At 40.5% G+C, this 24,002-nt stretch overlaps 2 protein-coding genes across 2 annotated transcripts in view; one reads left to right on the forward strand and one right to left on the reverse strand.

The window, feature by feature from the left end:
- Positions 1-24,002, reverse strand: part of LOC120558537 (zinc finger protein 239-like) — a 360,504-nt gene that overhangs the window by 285,500 nt on the left and 51,002 nt on the right. The gene's annotated exons all lie outside the window — the stretch shown is intronic.
- LOC120559392 (gastrula zinc finger protein XlCGF57.1-like) lies at positions 1,702-21,669 on the forward strand. The gene is made up of 4 exons (XM_039801086.1): positions 1,702-2,010; positions 10,703-11,422; positions 19,249-19,800; positions 20,491-21,669. Exons 1-4 carry the CDS (start codon positions 1,767-1,769, stop codon positions 20,514-20,516), a joined length of 1,542 nt encoding a protein of 513 aa, XP_039657020.1. The 5' UTR covers positions 1,702-1,766; the 3' UTR covers positions 20,517-21,669.

Raw genomic sequence — 24,002 nt, forward strand, 5'->3', positions numbered from 1 at the left:
ATATTTTCCATTATGTTTTTATTTTTGGATTGTAATGTTTCCCTTTACATAAAGATATTTCAGGCATATTTATTCAGAAAAAGGTAGAAGTAGATGCATACAAATTCACCAAAATGCAGGAAATATAGTGTTTAATGCTAAAAAAAATTCTGGGGGAGGACCCCCAGACCCCCACATCATAAGTCAGCACACAAATCAGGAAGCAAAACCTTGGCATTTGGGTTGCCAGGCCAGTTATGATTAGACCAAATGTTGGTGCCATCTAACAAACTGGAAGCTAAAATGAACATACACTGGCTATTAACAAGCTGGGCAAGCCAATCACTGTTAAAAAGGCTATAATAGTGGTTTCTGATTCTCTTAAATCAACATAATTTTCTTGTTTAAAAAGATGTTTACATATTTGCCAACCAATATTTTCAAACATGTTCAATTTCATACATTTTCCAAGGGTGAAATCCGTTGCCTGCCTGTTAACATTAGCCTATAAAAGGTAAGAAATAATAATAAAGTAAGTGAATTGTAAAGTATTTCTCTTTGTTTGAACTAATCAACCCTACCTTACACATTAATACTGGAAAAAGTGCCCCTTTGGTGTAAAAACACATTAAGTCATTTTACGGCGCGATTTTGAATGATGACCATTCCCCGTAAATAAGGGCTCCCCCTCCCTACAAAAGCCAATTTAACCACTGGTAGTGACAGCTCTCTTAATACATCCATGGTCTACAGGAGCTAGCTGCATGCGGCTAACAGGCTAACGTTAGCTTAGCGTGATTATGAGAGCAGTTAGATTGTCAGACTAACCTTCTCCCCGCAGCTTGGTCTCCTCCGTGTGTTCCCGGTGTCGCTCCATCTCTGATGAACAGACTAAGAAACGCTGTTTGGGATTCCCTGATCTGGATTCAGCTAACGGCTTCTCTCCTCACTGCTCCCGCTGCTCAGCACGGGCAAACAACAACAAACACCACTTCCGGGGGGACCGCTGTCAAAATAAAAGCCTCATGATTCTATTTTCACTTTTTTGTGATGATTTCTTTCATGAGGATATATTTTGTTACCTTTAAAAAACCCTGTTTTACCAAAGATTATTAGAAAAACTGATGGATTGATTTATATTTATTTAGATATGTTTATAGCCTTTGTTTGATAACCTACATTTGATGTAGCCTATTACTTGAGTTGAACACACACATACATACACACACACACACACACGCACACAAACACACGCGCACACAAACGCACGCACACACACACACTCACACACAAACACAAACACAAACACACACACGTACGCACACACACACACGTACACACACATGCACACAAAAACACACACGCACGCACACACAGACACACACACACACACACACACACACACACACACACACACACATGGGTGTCAAAATAAAAGTATACCTTTTAGTTAGGAAATGTATCGGAGTAAAAGTGAAAGTTTCCAGAAATATAACAAAGTAAAGTACAGATACGTGACAATTCGCCCTAAGTACAATAACTAAATATTTGTACATCGTTACATTTCAACACTCTAAAATAAGCTGCATAGTTTCCCTTTAATCGTTTATATTCCTGCGTGTTTTTCAGAGGAAATCTGGAACACTTCCGGACATTTATTTTGAAACTCAGCAACTAATCTGCACCGGAAGCTATAGTCTTTACTGCAGCTAACTTCACACTTTGAACAAAATGGCGCCTAGCAGAAAGGTGTGTTAGCCATATGTCAATGGTGTTAGCTTATATATATGTCAATATGTGTTAGCAGAGTCTCTTTGTTGTGTAGAGAAAGAGCTAAAATGTGTAAAGTCCAGATGCTGAGAGCGTTGGTGGAGCAGCGACTAACTGCGGCTGCTGAAGAGATATTTGGGTTGTTTGAAAGAACGATAGCAGAGTACGAGGAGGAACTTTGTCGTTCAAAAGAGGAGAACGAGCGACAACGGGAGCAACTGGACGCTGTTTTCAACCCTCAGCTTCGGTTACACAGAGCAGGTTTGGTCATTAAACCTTCAGTTGATCTTTCTCTCCTTCTTGTGATCTCTTCTCCCAGCAACGATATGACAGGAAGTATTTAAATAAGCATTTGTTCTTAAGATCTATTGTAATCTTCGCTCTTTAACAGGCCTTCGCCAAACCCACCATACTCCATGTAAATAATCAGTACTTTTATCATTGTAAAACACACTGTATTCAAAGTGGACAGAAACACAATAAGACTATCAAAAGCCGTCTTGGTTTGTCTTTTCACTGTTCCAACAATCACCACTCTGGTCTGCTCTCAGCTTTGAACCTTCTCCTCGCACTCAGGCTGATTCTGCTCACTTGCAAAGTTTCTGCTCTCGGATTTCTCCTGCGCGCTTGGATTTTTTTGTGTTATAACCCTGTCAAAAGTCAACAACCAATAGAATGCCAGCTGTAGTGTTGACCAATGAAATGATCCCAACCCCGTTGAGGGTGCGTTCACTTTACTTTAGAACGTCTGTTGAGGGCGGCTGCACTGTAACCTGACTATGCCTGACTGTAACCAAGTTTATATATCCCCGCGCCGTTTATAGCTTTATTATAAGTATATGTCAACAATGTGCACAGAATGGTCGACGCACTTTCACGGAAACGGGAGAAAGCTTTGAAGTGGGACGTATGAAGTTATGTCCACAACTACGAGGGTGAGTAACATAACTTAAGCACCTAGCTAGCTAGCTAGCATATGGCCTAGCTTGATGTCCAGAAACAAATAGATGTTCTTTATTGTAGAAAATGTCGCTCAGGAAGTTATAGACTACAGTTTCCCTCAACTGCAGCCGGGACATTCTAACGCTTAACGTGAAAAAGCTTAACGTGGTTTAATGTACCTAAACCAGGTTTAGTAATTTGGTAATCATTGATGATTACCAAATTTCTCTCTCATATTGCTCCTCATAACCACTGAAAACTGTCAAAAAAATCTAACCCAAAGTCTGATTATTATGGACGTTATGTGACTGATAACTGATTGATATCTGATTGATCATTGTTTAGGTACATTAAGTTACCACGTTAAGCTTTTTCACGTTAAGCGTTAGAATGTCCCGGCTGCTGTTGAGGGAAACTCTAGTCTATAACTTCCTGAGCGACTGATCGTCCATTTTTGCCCCCTTTACATAATAAATATGGCTATGAAATAGAACATGAAATACATAAATGAGGCAATACATATATAGGCATTAGTCATTATAGTTCAATAGCCTAAATACATATGTTTTAATTATATTTATTTCCGGGGACTTTTATTTATTCCGTCTATTTATATGCACGTTATATTCAAAGGAAGTTTAGTTATCTCACAGGCTCAGACTAAAAGCAGCAGCAAGCCTGCCTGACATCAGTGCATAGCATATCACTGCAAAGAAAATAAAATATGAATAAATCACGCAGCTTAGATTCCCAGGTCAGCTAGAGCCGATTAGCGCGGCTCTGCAGACGGACCGAGTCAGTCAGCACTGGGGAGCGAACCGCAGGGACCAAGCTCACAGGGCGGTAGCTAGCTGCTAGCTAGCTGCAGCAGCTAACATTAGAATATTAGACCAGCACGGAGGTCTGATCCCCATGATTTAAAACGAAAATCAAATAACCATTTGTTTTTTAATACCTGTTTATGAAATGAAAATCGAATGAACGAAAAAGTACACGGACCCAGTCTGTTAAGTACAATTTCACCACTAATAAAACAGATCTAGAAATGATATGCTTTATTTGCAACTTAAATGTTATTTTTTTAATGAATACAAAGCAAACTGATCAGAAAGAACAAGTATTTTGTTTGTTTCTCTTCTCCCAGGTGTGACTGAAGTACCCCTGTTGAGCTGCACTATGTGCATGGACCTGTGCCAGTCAGCACATTACTCACCTGTGTGCAGAGGACAGGCAGCAGTAGCACAAACCAAGAAGGTTGGCAAGTCTGATAATAATGATGTAAATGTAAAAAAAAAATAATATAATAGTAAAATCATGTTACATACACTTATGTTTCTTGCTTAAATTCACAGGGTGCACAACCAGGCCTGGGAGAGAAAATTACTGATGTCCACAAAACCAAATCAGAGAAGGTAAGGTAAGATAGTAATGATGTTAAAGCAAGCTATGTCCACCTAATATATTACATGTTGATGTCTATGAAGCTGTCTTTAATAGGAGCATACTATACAAAGACAACAGTGGAGAGTTCCTGGATCGGTCTGTCCTCAAAGTGCCAGAGATCTACAAGGACTTCACCCTTTTCTGCACCATCAGCATATAATCAAAGTGATAAAAGAGAGAACAAATTATTGTTTTCTCTGTTGACATGAATAGGTGCCTGTAATGTCTGCCCATATATTCAATCAATTCAATAAATGTTGATAAGTATCACTGATATTTCTTAAATCATTGTAGTTTTTCAGAGCAATAAGATACAGATTATTAAAACCATGTTCACATTTGCAACAAATTAAAACCCTGATCAATCCAAATTGTTTTTTGTTTTTTCATGTTCCATAACATTTATAAAAAAAAACGGTACAATTAAATTTACCAGAGCTGACACTTGGTAAATAGTTTAATTTCCTTGTCGCAAAACAATGAGTAATTCATAACAAATTGCACAATATTTTGACACAAAACCTTAAAAGTGTATGGTTCATACTACGGTGAAGCAGTACAATGTGCCTATAGGATTTACTGTAGCAGGAACATTGATATTGGCAAACAGATGACCCAGGTTCAGGTGAGTTTGTGAGGAGGGTTATGAATAAAGATAAGATAGGCCTAGTGTTCACAAGAGGGATGATTCAGGTATGGCAACACAAATTAAGAATAATTCAATTAAATAGGAGGTATATACAACTAGTAGAAGATAAATTAACTATACAAAAGCAATTAAGGTAAAGTTATGAGGTGGCAAGCTAAAGTATAGTCAAAAGCATGGAGTCAAGTCAACAGTGTACACCAGAATAATATATAGGTATTAAAATTAAATTACTGTTGTTCGTTGTATTATATAATATAACAAAAACAAAAATAATATAGTGTTTGATGCAGTATGGAGAACAACCAAGTCCCATATGAACCCAAGAGACTTTAAGTGCAGCTGTTGATGATGTTCACTACAAACAAAACTTGCAGAGTTATTGTGTAGCGCAGTCATACAGTAGGTAGATCTGGAGATGGTTGTAGTCTGTAGCCAGCCGTATAGATCTGGAACAGATGGTTGTAGTCTGTAGCCAGCCATACAGTAGGTAGATCTGGAACAGATGGTTGTAGTCTGTAGCACTCAACAGTAGGTAGATCTGGAACAGATGGTTGTAGTCTGTAGCCAGCCATACAGTAGGTAGATCTGGAACAGATGGTTGTAGTCTGTGCCAGCCATACAGTAGGTAGATCTGGAGCAGATGGTTGTAGTCCGAGCCAACTGTAGTAGATCTGGAACAGATGGTTGTAGTCTGTAGCCAGCCATACAGTAGGTAGATCTGGAACAGATGGTTGTAGTCTTACGAGTCATACAGTAGGTAGATCTGGAACAGATGGTTGTAGTCTGAGCCAGCCATACAGTAGGTAGATCTGGAACAGATGGTTGTAGTCTGTAGCCAGCCATACAGTAGGTAGATCTGGAGCAGATGGTTGTAGTCTGTAGCCAGCCGTACAGTAGATCTGGAACAGATGGTTGTAGTCTGTAGCCAGCATACAGTAGGTAGATCTGGAACAGATGGTTGTAGTCTGTACGCCATACAGTAGGTAGATCTGGAACAGATGGTTGTAGTCTGTAGCCAGTCATACAGTAGGTAGATCTGGAACAGATGGTTGTAGGTTCTGAACCCTCCAACAGTAGGTAGATCTGGAACAGATGGTTGTAGTCTGTAGCCAGCCATACAGTAGGTAGATCTGGAGCAGATGGTTGTATCTAGTAGCCAGCTAAGCGTAAGTAGATCTGGAACAGATGGTTGTAGTCTGTAGCCAGCCGCTACAGTAGGTAGATCTGGAACAGATGGTTGTGTCTGTACAGCCATACAGTAGGTAGATCTGGAACAGATGGTTGTGTCTGTAGCCAGACAACAGTAGGTGATCTGGAACAGATGTTGTAGTTGTGAGCCAGCCATACAGAGGTAGATCTGGAACAGATGGTTGTAGTCTGTAGCCAGCCATACAGTAGGTAGATCTGGAGCAGATGGTTGTAGTCTGTAGTCAGCCATACAGTAGAGATTACAGTGGTTGTAGTCTGTAGCCAGCCATACAGTAGGTAGATCTGGAACAGATGGTTGTAGTCTGTAGCCAGCCATACAGTAGGTAGATCTGGAGCAGATGGTTGTAGTCTGTAGCCAGCCATACAGTAGGTAGATCTGGAGCAGATGGTTGTAGTCTGTAGCCAGCCGTACAGTAGATCTGGAACAGATGGTTGTAGTCTGTAGCCAGCCGTACAGTAGGTAGATCTGGAACAGATGGTTGTAGTCTGTAGCCAGCCATACAGTAGGTAGATCTGGAACAGATGGTTGTAGTCTGTAGCCAGTCATACAGTAGGTAGATCTGGAACAGATGGTTGTAGTCTGTAGCCAGCCATACAGTAGGTAGATCTGGAACAGATGGTTGTAGTCTGTACCCAGCCATACAGTAGGTAGATCTGGAGCAGATGGTTGTAGTCTGTAGTCAGCCATACAGTAGGTAGATCTGGAACAGATGGTTGTAGTCTGTAGCCAGCCATACAGTAGGTAGATCTGGAACAGATGGTTGTAGTCTGTAGCCAGCCATACAGTAGGTAGATCTGGAGCAGATGGTTGTAGTCTGTAGCCAGCCATACAGCAGGTAGATCTGGAGTAGCAGGGTGAATTCTAGCTATCATGGGTTGGTGATATGACACACAGATCAACAGGGGTCAAACCCCTCAGCCCCACCTGGATGAAAAGAAAGTAAAACAAAATACTTGTTTTTTCACTTCAGTTTGCTTTGTATTAATTAAACAAATAACTGCTATTTAAGGAGCAAATAAGAAACCATATCATTTCTAGATCTGTTTTTAACATTACAACGTTTTATACAGACTGCTATGAATCCATTTTCAAACTAAGGTTATATGAAGGAATGAAGACTAAATTCTGATGAACAACACACAACAGTGATGCAAAAACTGACACAAACAATCCAGTTTCTTGTGTTCTTTCAGTTATATTACAGTTTAGGTTTTACTACTGGCTCTAACATGAAATTAGCCAAATCCCAGGAACATGGTTAACCAAACGAGGAAAAAAATACAAAGTAGGGTCATCACATATACACATACTGTCCGTCATATGTCGTTCAATCTAGCTAGCTATACAATAAAGAACATCTATTTGATTCTGGACATCAAGCTAGGCTATATGCTAGCTAGCTAGCTAGGTGCTTAAGTTATGTTACTCACCCTCGTAGTTGTGGACATAACTTCATACGTCCCACTTCAAAGCTTTCTCCCGTTTCCTAACGGGTGCAGGTGAAAGTGCGTCGACCATTCTGTGCACATTGTTGACATATACTTATAATAAAGCTATAAACGGCGCGGGGGATATATAAACTTGGTTACAGTCAGGCATAGTCAGGTTACAGTGCAGCCGCCCTCAACAGACATTCTAAAGTAAAGCGAACAGGGTTGGGATCATTTCATTGGTCAACACTACAGCTGGCATTCTATTGGTTGTTGACTTTTGACAGGGTTATAACACAAAAAAATCCAAGTGCGCAGGAGAAATCCGAGAGCAGAAACTTTGCAAGTGAGCAGAATCAGCCTGAGTGCGAGGAGAAGGTTCAAAGCTGAGAGCAGGAAATCTGTCCAAACAACAACATATCTGAGTCCAAGCAGAAAGTTTGAGTGCAAGCAGAGCAAATCCAAGCACGAGCAGTGAATATTTGAGTGTGAGAACAAGAAATCTGAACGTAATATCAGTGAGAAATGCTCTCAAATTGAAATAATGCGCTCTTGACTTATGATAGTAATATAACTCCATATATTTGCTATTTACTGGTTGATCCTTAACGCACAGTGTTGCAACCACTGAGGCTTAGAGGTGTCTAGTTGAAGGAAATGTGAGTGTTTGTAGGTCTTTGTTAACAAGAACAAATACAAGATACAAAAACATAATGAGAATTCAAGTAACCATATACTTAGCTTAAATGTCTTGTTTCTAGCAATGGTAGTCAATTTATCATTATCTGGCAAGAAATGACACAGCTTTCTCCAATAAGTAGCAATAAAAAATAGACATCCATGCTATTTACATAGGAGAATGTTAACATGTCCAAATACAACAGTCTTACTAGAACTAGAGGAACAGCTAAACTAGCAAGATTCAACAGGTTTACTGTCAAATGCACAGTAAAGACAACTTACACCAGGCAATGAAAAGTTTGCTTTGCTAGTCTTCCTTACACAACAAATACAATTAAGTTAAAAACAAACAATAAAAAAGTAATAAATAGTTTGAAAAAGTGATACAAAATGGAGATAAGAATATGGATAAAGTGCACTTTGCCTAGACAGCTCTGTATGTGGTGTGAGTCCAGGAGTTTAGGAGGGGAGGATGGAGTGTGTGGGGGATATTTCAGTGTCCAGGAGTCTGATGGCCTGTGGATAGAAGCTGGTTGTGAGTCTTGTGGTCCGTGCTTTCATACTCCTGTGGCGCCTTCCTGAGGGCAGGAGAGTGAAGAGACTGTGTTGTGGGTGTGTGTTGTCTTTAATGATGTTGTGGGTCCTCCTGATGACCCTGGTGATGTACATGTCCTGTAGTGATGAGAAGGCTCCTCCACAGATGAGTTGTGCAGTTTTTATAACACGTTGGAGAGCCTTCCTGTCCCGAGCAGTGCTGTCTCCATACCACACTGTGATGGAGCTGGTGATGACACTCTCCACTGTACATCTGTAGAAGTTGCTGAGGATTTCCGTTGACATGCCAAATTTCCTCAGCCTCCTTAGGAAGTACAGTCTCTGCTGGGCTTTCTTAAGGAGCTGGTGGCTGTTGTGAGACCAGGTGAAATCCTCGCTGATGCTTGTTCGGAGGAATTTAAAGGTTTTCACTCTCTCTACCTCTGTCCCCCCGATGTGTATTGGTGTGTGCTGCACCTTCCTCCTTCTCCTAGTATCGATAATCATCTCCTTAGACTTTTCTGCATTTAAGGAGAGATTATTTTTCTGACAACAGTTCTGCTACCTGCCTTCTGTATGAAGTGTCCTCACCACCAGTGATCGGCCCGATCACAGTTTGTCATCTGCAAACTTTAAAATGCTGGTCAGTCTGGGAGGCTACACAGTCATAGGTGAAGAAGGGTGTACAGCAGCGGACTCGGCACATTACCCTGTGCTTACAGTTCTGATGTCAGATGTCTGTTGTCCAACTCTGTCTGACTGAGGTCCGTTTGTAAGAACGTTCAGGTAGGATGCACACCTGATGAAACATGGCCTTTCTGTCGCCATTGATTGAGACATTGTGTCCCATGAAGCGCAGCAACGCACTAACAATTGAGGGACTCAAGGCAGGACCAGGCAACAGAAATTCATTGAGGTTAAGTCCCTTGTAGCGAAAGACTACCCTATTTTTTCCATTGTGCTGGACCATGTAGTGAGGTATCCACCAGCTTTCCTTGCTCTGAGAGGCAGCTTGCAGTTTGACTACAACACCAATTATTGAAAAGGTATTCACTTAGGACTGTATAGGTGATGGTTACATATAGGGATGTACTGCTTGGGGAAATAAATAACACAGATTGCCCCATTAAGTTGCATAAAAACACACATCCATGTCATTTACATAGCATAATGTCAACATTGTCCAAATACAACTTATGCCGTGTTCTATTTATCTCGCAACACGTTTTTTACGAGGTCAAAGTCAGAAAAAGCTTCGACCTAGATTCAAAGCTCGAACCCTCGTATAACCTCAAGAAAACCAACAGTCGCTAAGCTCCTGTTTCCATTAACAGTTTTGAAAACTGCAGTAACATTAAAGTAATTATGTACTTCTATTTGTGTCTGTCCTAAACTAATCATCGTTCACACAGGCATGTCCAACTTGTATCTTCTATCTGTGGTGTTCTATATCAGTTATCAACTGGTTGCTAACAATAGCTAACCGGGCTAGAGCTAATGAAAACAATGAAAATCCGACTTTTAAATAGAACGCATTCAACTCTGGTATGACGTCATTCCCAGTTGCGAGTTCCGAGGTAAATAGAACGCGGCATAAGTCTTAGTCTTACAACATAGTCTAACTATAACTAGAAAGGCACAGCTAAACTAGAATTAGCGTCAGGAAGCCACATGGTGATTAGATTAGACTCAAATAATGTCCAGATCAGACAACAATTTTTGGTTTTACTCATGGTTCATCAGAGACACACACAACATAAACCATTTGAATGCAAAGAGTGTGAAGTCCACTTCACACTCTTTTATTCCGACGTGTCCCTTGTTGATGCCTCTTAATTACCGAATGCGCCACTTTGTGCTCAACAGCGCAGTAGCATTATTTCACCACGAGAGCCCTAATATGTCAGTCAACAGCCTTTCCAACAGTTCCCAAGGCTTAAAAGGAAGACTAGTAGTGTAGATGTAACCTAAGTAACAGACTGAACAACCAGTATTTCTTTATAACAATCACAATCCAGGTGATAAGATACAGTTCCACAACATTTCTCTCTGTGTTTCCTGCAGATGTTGAGCAGCTGTTGGTGGTTAAAGAAGAGGTTCCCCCTGAGCAGCAGGAGTGTAGCTCCAGCGTGGACCAGCAGGAGCCAGAGCCCCCCCCACCCATTAAAGAGGAACAGGAGAAACTGTGGAGCAGTCAGGAGGGAGAGAAGCTTCAAGGGCTGGAGGAGGCTGATATCACCAAGTTCCCATTCACTCCTGTCCCTGTGAAGAGTGAAGATGATGAAGAGGAAGCTCAGTCCTCACAGCTTCATCCAAGACAAACTCAACACATGGAAACAGAAGCTGATGGAGAGGACTGTGGAGGACCAGAACCAGCCAGGAACTCACATCCACTTTTACAACCAGAGACTGAAGACCAGACTGGAGATCCTTCTGAACCTGAGACTGATAACAGTGCTGATTGGAAGGAGACCAGAGAACCTCAGTCAGCTTTAAACTCTCTGAAACATGATTCAAGATGTAAGAAAACATTCAGCTGCTCTGAGTGTGGGAAAATATGTGGCTTCAAGTCACATCTGAAGAGACACATGATAACTCACACAGGAGAAAAACCTTTCAGCTGCTCTGAGTGTCAGAGGAAATTTGGCCGCAAGTCAGATCTGGAAGATCACATGCTTACTCACACAGGAGAAAAACCTTTCATTTGCAGTGTTTGTAATAAAGCTTTTACACAGAGAGGAAGTTTACAGAAACACATGAGAATCCACACAGGAGAAAAACCTTTTAGCTGCTCTGAGTGTGGTAAAGCTTTCACTGAACGTGGAACCCTGAAGACCCACATGACGACTCATTCTGGAGAAAAACTATTCAGCTGCTCAGTCTGTAAGAAATATTTTACACAGAATGGAAATTTACAAAAACACATGAGAATCCACACAGGAGAAAAACCTTTTAGCTGCTCTGAGTGTGGTAAAGCTTTCACTGATAGTGGAACCCTGAAGAGACACATGATAACTCACACAGGAGAAAAACCTTTCAGCTGCTCAGTCTGTAAGAAGAGATGGATACAGAGTGGAGATTTACGATCACACATGGCAGTCCACACAGGAGAGAAAAGATTCAGCTGCAGTGTTTGTAACAAAAGATTTGCCTGGCGTTCTCATGTTAAAACACATAAATGTGTTGGTCCGATGGAAACAGAAGCTGATGGAGAGGACTGTGGAGGACCAGAACCAGCCAGGAACTCACATCCACTTTTACAACCAGAGACTGAAGACCAGACTGGAGACTCTTCTGAACCTGAGACTGATAACAGTGCTGATTGGAAGGAGACCAGAGAACCTCAGTCAGCTTTAAACTCTCTCAAACATGATTCAACATGTAAGAAAACATTCAGCTACTCTGAGTGTGGGTAAAGATTTGGCCGCAGGACACATCTGAAGAGTCACATGCTGACTCACACAGGAGACAACCCTCAATTGGTGCACCAGACTCAAAACCCATCAGTGTATAGGTCATCAATCCTCACAGCTTCATCAAAGACTGAAAGCTGATGGAGAGGACTGTTAGAGAGGACTGAACGCTGGTATTCATACCAGCGTTCCAACATACTTTTTTTTAAATTTAATGTTAAATACATGTTTCTGAGTATCCTCAAGGCATATGGACTTTTAAACATGACAATGGTTAAAGTGATGGTTCGAGTAATTTTGCCATGACCTCGAAGCACTTTCAGAAAGCTTTTTCACCTGGGTTGAAAATTGGAGAGTTAGTGTAGAGTAGCGTTAGCTGCTGAATAGCTTAGCGCGGGGGCTAACGGACTCACGTTTTATCAGTACCCTATCATTCTAAATGATACCAGCAGTTCTACACATTCAGTATATATGCACTTAGCTTACGGATTGGAAAGTTTTTTAGTAACAACAGAGTTTATGAACACTTGCCTGCTCTCTTCAGCTCTCTGTTGCTGCTGCTACCTGCAGTTAGACTCACAGCAGCAACAGCAGCAGCAGCAGAGAGCAGAAGCCAGCAGGCAAGTGTTATTTACATACACTTCTGGTGTACTTACAAACTTTCCAATCCATCGTTTTATGAGTGCATAACCTATATATACTAGTGTAGACCGTTGGTATCATTTCGGGCATTATTAGTGGGGTCATTTAAGAGATACAAACGTGTCCATTAGCCCCGCCAGCGATTCAGCTGCTGATAACGCTAATCTCACGCCTTAACTCCAATGTTAGACCCAGGTGGAAAAGAGCTTGTGGAAAGTTTGGCCTCGAGGTCATGGTGCAAAGGACCCTAGGGTGAATTACTCCGAACCATCACTTTAAGACAAAGTTAGTTTTTTTTAAACACATGACTTCATAAAAACATCATGTGACATTTTATATATATAATACCTTGGCCACAATTTCTGTAGCTTCCTTTTCAACATAAAATCATTTTATGTGGTGCTAATGACAGTTTTTTATCTCAGGTATATGGAGAAACCAAACAAATATCTGTATATTCTCAAATAGTATGGTCTTAGCCACTAGTAGTTGTTGTTTCCAGACAAAGTGAAGAAAATATTCAAATAGATAAAAATCAATTTTAAAGAGGTTTCATTTTGCCTAAAAACCTACAACCTAAAGTGCCTGTATTTGCTGGGGGGTGTCATGGTAGGTGCGATGTATATTTTCCTTCTTTTTTGTCCTTTGCCAGTGTCCTATGATCAGCTGTGGTTAGCCAGCATTAGCTAGTTCTATTTGCTGACTCAGCCCCGAGGTGCGAAGGATCAAACCTGGAAAGTAAACCTCTGTTTTGTTTGTGTATTCACGAAAGTCACTTATCACCACCACTAATATATTTAATGTTATGTATGTTGTATTTCAACTTATGTACTGTTTCAGAGATTCTCATTTTTACTATGATTTGTTTTCTACACATTTAATAATGTTGGAACGAGCCTAAGTTTTGTACTGCCAATGACTGCTTCTTTGTGTTTTTGTGCATGACGCAAATCAAATGAATAACTTTAGAGAGATGTGTTTTGTATGTTTGTGAGATAGATAGACTATACATTGCACTTAGACTGAGTTATAGAAACGATTGTTGCTTTTTGCTTTTCGTTCTTTGGTCAGTAAAAAAAAAATCTTAAAATGTGGTCTGATTTTATATGATAATAATTGGTCTAATATAAACACAAACATTAACTTGGACCTTTAGACAAACAACAAAAACAGTTGACATATTACATTTACACTCCAAGATTAAACCTTCTGTTTTCTGTTTGACACTTTAAAAGAAAAAGGGAAACAAACTACCATCAGCTTTAATTTGGTTCTTTATTTTCTCAGAGCTCTGAAAATGCATTTAAATATTTGTCTTTCTTCAAACGTGTGTTTTAATCATTGATATTCCTGCGTGTTTTCCAGAGGAAGTCTGTCACTATTTTAATCATATCTTCCTGTTTTCTGGATCTTTAAAATTTGCCTAAAACACTTCCGGAATTTTATTTTGAAGCTCAGCTACACCGGAAGCTGTAGTATTTACTGCGGCTAGCTTCACACTTTGAACAAGATGGCGTCTAGCAGAAAGGTGTGTTAGCAGAGTCTCTTTGTTGTGTTGAGAAAGAGGTAACATGTGTAAAGTCCAGATGCTGAGAGCGTTGGTGGAGCAGCGACTAACTGCGGCTGCTGAAGAGATATTTGGGCTGTTTGAAAGAACGATAGCAGAGTACGAGGAGGAACTTTGTCGTTCAAAAGAGGAGAACGAGCGACAACGGGAGCTACTGGACGCTGTTTTCAACCCTCAGCTTCGGTTACACAGAGCAGGTTTGGTCATTAAACCTTCAGTTGATCTTTCTCTCCTTCCTGTGATCTCTTCTCCCAGCAACGATATGACGTATGTAAATAAGCATTTGTTCTTAAGATCTATTGTAATCTTCGCTCTTTAACAGGCCGTCGCCAAACCCACCAGACAGGTGATTTTGGGTCTGTTTTCTAGATAAAAAAACAGTTTGCTTTATTTGCAATCGGTTATCAAAAGCATCATATGTCTTCCATTACAAGCCAGGATATACCGTAATGTTAGTGTCTCTTCTCTGTCCTCTCTCTTTAATGAATAAATAATGTAGTGTCTCCAAACTTACCTCAATTATAGATTGTCTCCTGCTAGTTGTACTACAGCACTTTTTTTTTCAAATATAGGCATATGCATAATTTAAAAAATGTAATATATGTCATATAAACGAAGAGTCATGTCTCCAAAACTACTCCACACATAGAAGCCCCTCTGCTGGTTGTACTAAAACACGTCGTTTTCAAAAATAATCATATGTATAATTTTAAGGAATATTTTTTGCTAAAAACATTGAATACTTTAATAGGTACAAAGAGAAGTGTTTTCATACTTACCTCAATATAACTGCTCACCTAATGGTTGAACTATAACGGTTACTTTTCAAAAAGTAAACATGCATCATTTTTTGGTATACTTATTTGTCTCAAGACATGTTATAATTACATAGAGAAATGTCTCACTTAATACTCCAGAGAAGGTGTACAAGGAGAACAAATACTTAAAGTGTTATATATATATATATATATATATATATATATATATATATATATATATATATATATATATATATATATATATATATATATATACACTTACTTTACAAACACCAGAGCAAGAGAGCACTGTGACTACTCTTCTGGATTTTGGAGAGGGACATTAGGCAGTTAAATACGCTGGCTGACTGACATGACACCATTGTATTCATATAATACTATCAATCCAGACTTAATATGATAATAATAATACATGCATGTTGCTTCCTCTAAATTTCAGGTTGTGGTCGACTAGCGGGGCCTGCTTTGGTTGTTTGATAAATTGATCAACATTGGTTGTGATTGGTGGTTGGCTGTGCATGCAGAGCCTGCATGTCACGCACTAGCAACAAGAAGACCAGCGTAAATGACGTTATTCCCTACAGTCAACTAGGGCTGAACGATTAATTGCATTTGCGATAATATCGCGATATGTTAAAACGCGATTTCCTAATCGCAAAGGCTGCGATTTGGTCTCGATTTGATGACTCGCAAGAGCAAATCAGTCTGCACTACGCAGAGAAAGCATCAACTTAGCACGCTAACGCTACACTGTACCTTGAGCTGATCTCTGTCATTCAAACAATTCTGAGTTGAAGTTTAAAACTTTTACAGCCATTTTAATAAAATGAAGGGTTTTGTTTGGGCTCGAGTCCATACATGCAGTTAATGGATACAGGCACGCAGAACTGAAGGCTCGGTTGGCAACGAGCTAGCTCTGATTAGCGGTTAGCTCCGGTTAGCGGATTGCTCCGTTATAAAGATATAAAGATATGGGTGGAGGAGCTGCCACTGAGAGGGGTAACAATCAGACTGATAAATGACGGTTTGGGGAGCTTTCACAGCAGCGTGGCCGCGGTGTTTCAACGGTTTTATTAGTACAGTTAATCCCACGGCAAGACCACAGCAGCTAACGTAACGATAGCCTCTCTGAGCAAGTGCAGTGTTGACGGTGTCGGCACGCAACTTCACGAGGGGGAGGGGCTGGAGGCAGCTCCTCTCTGTGCACTGTAAACAAATATATGTGTGTGTGTATGTATGTATGTATGTATGTATGTATGTGTATATATATATATATATATATATATATGTTATATATATGTGTGTGTGTATATATATATGTTTGTATATATATATATATATGTGTATGTATGTATGTGTTTTTACTTATTTAACTGTCTAGTGTGTAATTGTGTGTTGTTCATACTATACAATGATTTATTGTTTGTCTTTGTTGAATAATACAGAAGACAAAGAGCTTAAAAAAATAATCGAATATCAAATCGCAATCGCAATATTTGGGGAAAAAATCGCAATTACATTATTTTCAAAAATCGTTCAGCCCTACAGTCAACTCTGTATTGCTGTTCTGCCTTGTGGTGCCTGAAGTTAATCTGACTCAGACTTTTAGGCTCAAGGTTCTCTGATTCCACCTGCGCTGCTCATCTGTACATGCAAGCCCTGTCTTTCCACCAATCACTGCATTCTGTACCTGCAATAATGGCATCAATAGTGTCCTTGTCATTTCTCCATGTACTATTAACATTTCTATTAAGCGTGAACATAAGTATATTAAATTATATTCAACCTGATCATTGCACATATTGTACTGACAACAAAGTTTGCTTAGCAACTAACCAGAAGTGTAAAAGAAGCAGTTTACCTTCGGAGCGAGTAGCGACTCTAGAGGCATAGTGGAAGAAACAAAGTGGGTGTTTCTCAATCTCAAGAATGCAAAGAATGGACTTGTGTTCTTGGGGAGAACGTTCTTGCTGGTTGTTCTTGGAAGAATGAACTCGCAAGTTCACAAGCACAGAAAACTCTGTTAACAGTTTGAGACGATGCGTTCTTGCTGTTATTGCTCAACACTCCCCAGCACAGAGGCTACCTGCAGGGCTCCAAAATACCAGCTAGAAATAAAAACCACAACAATATAACTACTTTGTATTAAAACAATCTCCGGACAAGAAAACCTGGGGGTGTGTGTGTGTGGGTGTGTGGAGTTTAACTCCGAAAAGACGACAGGTCCCCGTTAATCTTATGATGGACATGTGTTGTGATATTTAAACAAACGATCCGTCAACGGCGAAATAAAAGCCTCTTATTTACGGGACCGGTCTAAAAGACCTCCGGCTTATAGCGGGGTCTCCGAGTGCGACTGTCCGAGCGACGAGAAAGCGGCCCCGGCAGGCGCAAGCTGGCGGCCGCGTCATTTTATGGAGCTCCGAAAACTCAAAAAACTTTGTAGCAAATTGTCAATTCGGCAAAGATTTTTGCAAGACTGCCTATATTCAAAATATAAACTGTTCATTTTTCGCCTAAAATGTTCTCATTTCTCGTTTTTTCGTGTCTATGTACCGAAAACCCGACCGTCATTGAATGCCGAAATGAATGTTGGGATACGGGTGCTGCGAAGTTCATACAAGTTACCAACCAATGCATCCTCGGTAAAATGGGCGTGTCAAAAACATTTCCGGGAATCTTACCTGTTCTTGGTGAAATGCAAACTTGTGTATTGGGACAGTACTTCGGCAACACGAGATTACGTTTCACAGGGACACAAGAACACAAGTCAATAGAAGAACACAGATTGAGAAACGCCCAGTGTCTCCCCTCTGCTTTCTGACCACGGTGAGAAATCTGTAGCAGGAAAAGTTAGCCACAGCTGAGTGTCATCGCGATGTCCAGTTGCATTTTTCAAGAGGTGCATGCACGTCGCTTGGCCGTAGCTTGGTAGCGTTCCATTTCCCCCGACTCTTCTTCTCCATAAACAACATGAAATCAAGGAGAGGGTTAAGTTTTCCTACAGATTTCCCACCGTGGGCAGAAAGAACAGGGGAGACAATTAGTTTCTCTCACTATGACTCTAGAGTCACTACTCACTCTGAAGATAATCACCATCACTCTCTCACTCTCTCTACCACACACACACACACACACTGCTATTCTCTTGAAGAGATCGACGCACACACCAACGCACTAGTATAAACTTCAGGCCATTTACGTAGACTGGAGCCCTGCGTTTCAGTTATTTTCATTACCTCACGCTGATGCAAAAATACATTTGCCAGTGATTATCATAACTGCATATTACTCCAGTGATGAAATAAATCCATGTTATAGCCATTTCAGTTTTATATCAAGTACTTAGTAAAATACTGATTCTCCAAAGTTCAGTTAAAAAAATCTTTAGAATAATGTGCAAATTAACCGTTTATTAATCAATGACAAAAATAATTGTTGGGGACTGGCCTTAATAGTTCCATTTTGTAGTTGGTTTTATAGCAAGCTGACCGTAACAAGCTTTGCTGTGCTACTTTTATCAGTTTGTTAGACTAAATTTGTAAGTTTTCATATCTATGACGATACAAACTACCTCTCATTATTATTGGTTTGAGTTTACTTTGAATGGTGGTCAGTAATGTGTCTGTTCTTCATCCTGTTTCCTGCAGATGTTCAGCAGCTGTTGGTGGTTAAAGAAGAGGTTCCCTCTGAGCAGCAGGAGTGTAGCTCCAGCGTGGACCAGGAGGAGCCAGAGCCCCCCCCACACATTAAAGAGGAACAGGAGGACCTGTGGAGCAGTCAGGAGGGAGAGCAGCTTCAAGGGCTGGAGGAGGCTGATATCACCAAGTTCCCATTCACTCCTGTCCCTGTGAAGAGTGAACATGATGAAGAGGAAGCTCAGTCCTCACAGCTTCATCAGAGACAAACTCAACACATGGAAACAGAAGTTGATGGAGAGGACTTTGGAGGACCAGAACCAGCCAGGAACTCACATCCACTCTTACAACCAGAGACTGAAGACCAGACTGGAGACTCTTCTGAACCTGAGACTGATGACAGGGGGGAGTGGAAGAAAAAAAAAAAAAACCAAGGAGGCTTAAAAACCCCGAAAAAAAAAAAAAAAAAAAAAAAAAAAAAAAAGGGGGGGGGGGGGGGGGGAAAAAAAAAGGGGGTTGAAGGGAGGGGAGAAAAAAAAAAAAAAAAAAAGGGGGAAAGAAAAAACCAATATTAGATGCTCAATTTGTAATAAATCTTTTAAACAGAGTGGGCATTTACGGACACACATGGTAACTCACACAGGAGAGAAGGCTTTTAGCTGCTCAGTTTGTAATACATCTTTTACATTGAGAGGATCTTTACAGAAACACATGAGAATCCACACAGGAGAAAAACCTTTTAGCTGCTCTGAGTGTGGTAGAGCTTTCACTGATAGTGGAACCCTGAAGACCCACATGAGAACTCACACAGGAGAAAAACCTTTCAGCTGCTCAGTTTGTAATAAATCTTTTACACGGAGTGGAGATGTACAGAAGCACATGAGAACTCACACAGGAGAAAAACCTTTCAGTTGCTCAGTTTGTAAGAAATCTTTTACACAGAGAGCAATTGTACGGTCACACATGGCAGTCCACACAGGAGAGAAAAGATTCAGCTGCAGTGTTTGTAACAAAAGATTTGCCTGGCGTTCTGTTCTCAAAATACATAAATGTGTTGGTCAGATAGAAACAGAAGTTGATGGACAGGACTGTGGAGGACCAGAACCAGCCAGGAACTCACATCCACTTTTACAACCAGAGACTGAAGACCAGACTGGAAACTCTTCTAAACCTGAGACTGATGACAGTGCTGATTGGAAGGAGACCAGAGAACCTCAGTCAGCTTTAAACTCTCTGAAACATGATTCAACATGTAAGAAAACATTCAGCTGCTCTGATTGTGGGAAAAGATTTGGCTTCAAGTCATGTCTGAAGAGACACATGATAATCCACACAGGAGAAAAACCTTTTAGATGCTCAATTTGTAATAAATCTTTTAAACAGAGTAGGCATTTACGGACACACATGGTAACTCACACAGGAGAGAAGGCTTTTAGCTGCTCAGTTTGTAATACATCTTTTACATTGAGAGGATCTTTACAGAAACACATGAGAATCCACACAGGAGAGAAGCCTTCCTTTTAGCTGTTCTGAGTGTGGTAGAGCTTTCATTGAAAGTGGAACCCTGAAGACCCACATGAGAACTCACACAGGAGAAAAACCTTTCAGCTGTTCAGTTTGTAATAAATCTTTGCACGGAGAGGAATTTTACGGTCACACATGGCAGTCCACACAGGAGAGAAAAGATTCAGCTGCAGTGTTTGTAACAAAAGATTTGCCTGGCGTTCTGATGTGAAAACGCATAAATGTGTTGGGCAGATGGAAACAGAAGCTGATGGAGAGGACCGTGGAGGACCAGAACCAGCCAGGAACTCACATCCACTTTTACAACCAGACTGAAGACCAGACTGGAGACTCTTCTGAACCTGAGGGTGGTGACATGGAATAACGTTTGTGCCTTTTAAGTCCAAGCAAAACATCTCAAGTATCAAACAAAAATCTTCATGTATCATCATCTAGATAGAAGACATTATATTGTGTGGTAGGAAAAAGTACACTCTTTATTTAAATGTTGTTATTAGATATTGTTTTGTCTTGTAATGTCTGTCATTATAATCGAGAAATCAGACAATTGTAAACACCAGATATTTTATAGGGCCTACACATATATTCACTTCTTTCTAAGTAACGTATGTTTAGCACGATTCACTATTAATCGTGTATCAATATGGGAGTTTATTCAATACACATTGGGTTCATGTTTTAATTTTGTGTATCATAATTAAGCACAATTTAGGCCCAGCAGTCTCTGAGAGGAGACTTTTCTCTCTGTGTCGGGGAGACAGGAAGTACAGGTTGAAAGCTATCTTTAGTTTAAACAAGGAAGATATGAGGGAGGTAGCATAGGGAAGTTAGCCTAGCAAGGTGTTTCCTGTCAGAGAGCGGAGGAGTTTTCTCGTTGAAGCAAATCTGAGATGGACATATTATGATCTGTATAAAACTATAAACTCACTTGTGCATTGCTATGTTCCAAGGTAATATGATCAGTGACACCAAAATGATTAAGGTCTTTTGACATTTATAATGTCTCCTCTGCCACTAATTAGACCATGGTAAAGCTAAAAAAGTAAAGAAATATTATCCTTTGATGTGACCGATGTGGTACACTAGGAAATGCTGAGTACCCTCCAGGATGAAATAAAGTGAAATCATTTGAAGTAAACCATCTGTGAGAACTAGCATGTACGTTAGTAGTTGTTGTCTGGGTCACAGCGACCTAGGTGTACTTAAGAAAAGGAAGATGAGAGGACTGTTAGAAGTAAAAATATCACCAGTTCAGGTCCATCTAAAGATGTAACGAACATAAAGTGGCTGTGGGCGTGAATGTTTCCAACTGACACCACCCTAAACACTGAATAAGAAGAGAGTCATGTGGAACTTAGATTCAGTTGTCTATTCGACTGACTATCGCCGGTGTTCAGTTGATGTGTCTGAGGCAGCTCGGTTTGTTTGTTATAATGTAACAAATAAATCTGCATGGAGTGAATATCAACAGTCTCTGGAGTCATCATGGTGTCCTAAAAAAAAAAAAAAACACAAAAATAAAATAAAAAAAAAATTTTTTTTTTTTTTTTTTAAAAAAAAAACATTGTTTAAGTTAAAAGAAAAAGGATTTTTTTTTTTTTTAATTTCAGTGACAACATGCGTCAGTGGGGCCGTAAACTGTTTCGAAGTTCGCTGGGAGGAGAACCTCCTGCTGCAGCTCGGGAGACTTTCTCGGAGGGAATGAGGAGGAACAGTTAAACCCAGTGACAGTGAGTCAGCGGACCGCTAACGTTAGACCCAGCGGCAGTGGGCAGGCATGCAACCTCCTAAGCTTTCGGTGAAATTCGCCGTTTTGAAACCAAAATGGGTGACCTACATCATTTGTGCAGATCCGATAAGAAAAATATTTGAGAGGGTGGGGGGGGGTCTCGAGACGAGAGGGCATTAGAGCTGTTCTTCTCAAAGCCAAGGAACATTAAATGCCCAAAATCAGTGTGCAAAGTTTGTCAAAAGTGAGGTAGGGAGAGTTAGAAAATAATATATCTTATTGTCCATCATGACAAGTTGTCTGTTTAACTTCAGACACCTTTACTCTTTTGCCCAAGTAAAGTATATATTTGTAATTTATTTTCACCATATGAGCTGTCAGGTATCATCCAGTAGAAACTATTTTAATTCAATAGCTGTTAATTTATTTGATCTGCTGCACTTTGGATCAATAGACTGAGATTAAAAATGGTATCTAATGGATGCTAATGGATGGATCATCTTGCCTTTGCTGTCTCACAGAACGGTCTAATAACGTGAGAATGAAATACTTTCCTTCAGAATGAGATTTTCATCCTTTGACACCTGTTGTGTACTTTTCAAAGAATGAGTGCTTAAAGAGGTGATATTATGCTCATTTTCAGGTTCATAATTGTATTTAGAGGTTGTACCAGAATAGGTTTACATGGTTTCATTTTCAAAAAACATCATATTTTTGTTGTACTGCACATTGCTGCAGCTCCTGTTTTACTCTATTTCAACAGAGACTGTTGAGCTCTCTGTTTTAGCTACAGAGTGAAGCATCTTACCGCTATCCCATCTTTGTTTGGAGTCACACATCGCAGTACCTAGGTAAGGACAACTAGCCACTTAGATGCAGAGTAGGGAGGGCCCTGATAGCATGGTAGTGTGATCCAAAACAAACGGATCCGATCATCATCATGGCGGCGGCGGCGAGTGTGTTGGTGTAGCTGCTCTATGAGTCTCACTCCCATGACTTTTTTGTCTGACTAGCTGATTTCACTATGGCTGCTAAAGGAACTAGACTAAATCGGAAGGATAAAAATGTAGGATTGGCTGCTTCTGATGAAAGTATCAGTGAGCTTAATTTAGCGACTCTTTCTAGCCTCCTGGATGAGCTCAGGCAATCAATTGCTGCGGATTTCAAAGCCTCCTTCTCCTCGCTCGAAACTAAACTTGATTGCATGCAAGAAACTTTGTCTGATCATGCTCAGAAAATTTCAGCACTTGAGAACAATGCCAATCTACAAGATGAGCGTATTTTAGTTTTGGAAACATCTTGTGGCTCATTGTCGGCAAACAACGCTAAATTGCTGGCTAAAGTGGCTGATCTGGAATCACGTAGCCGCCGCAACAATATTAGGCTACTTGGCCTATCTGAATCAATCGAGGGCGGACAGCCTACTGCCTTCTTCACGGGGCTTCTGATGGAAGTGTTCGGTGAGGCTGTTCTGGGTTCTTTGCCGGATTGTGATATTGCTCATCGTGTTTTCACTGCTAAACCGAGCCCAGGTCAGCGGCCTCGGCCAGTTATCATACGCCTGCTAAGGTACCACCAGAAAGTGGCTATCATACGTGAAGCCAGAGCTAGAAGGGGAAGACTTCAGTACCGTGGTACATCCATCGCTATCTATGATGATTACACTCCTGAAGTAATGGAACAGTGGTCAAAGTATCGTGAAGTTATGTCGGACCTTTATAAACTTGGACTTAAGCCTGCGCTATTGTTTCCTGCAAGACTTTCCATCAATGCGAAGAAGGGAGGTAGGAAAATGTTTTCCTCAGCTGATGAAGCCAGAGACTATGCAACATCACTCCTTCCTGCTAATTAGACTGTTTTTCCTTATGCGCTGCAGTTTTGGGTTTTGCTGTCTTATTTAAATTTGCTACTCAACTGTATCGATAGGCCACATCGCTTTTTTGAATGCTTGGTTCTTTATTGATATTGTTTGGACAGCAGTAGTTTTGTTTTGATTTTTTACTTTACATTATGCTTTATGCTGTTTTGTCCCTGGGGACGGCTGGTTGATTGTCTGTGACCTGATCTGGTCT

The sequence above is a fragment of the Perca fluviatilis genome, chromosome 5 (assembly GCF_010015445.1).
Source record: "Perca fluviatilis chromosome 5, GENO_Pfluv_1.0, whole genome shotgun sequence".
Taxonomy (NCBI): Eukaryota; Metazoa; Chordata; class Actinopteri; order Perciformes; family Percidae; genus Perca; species Perca fluviatilis.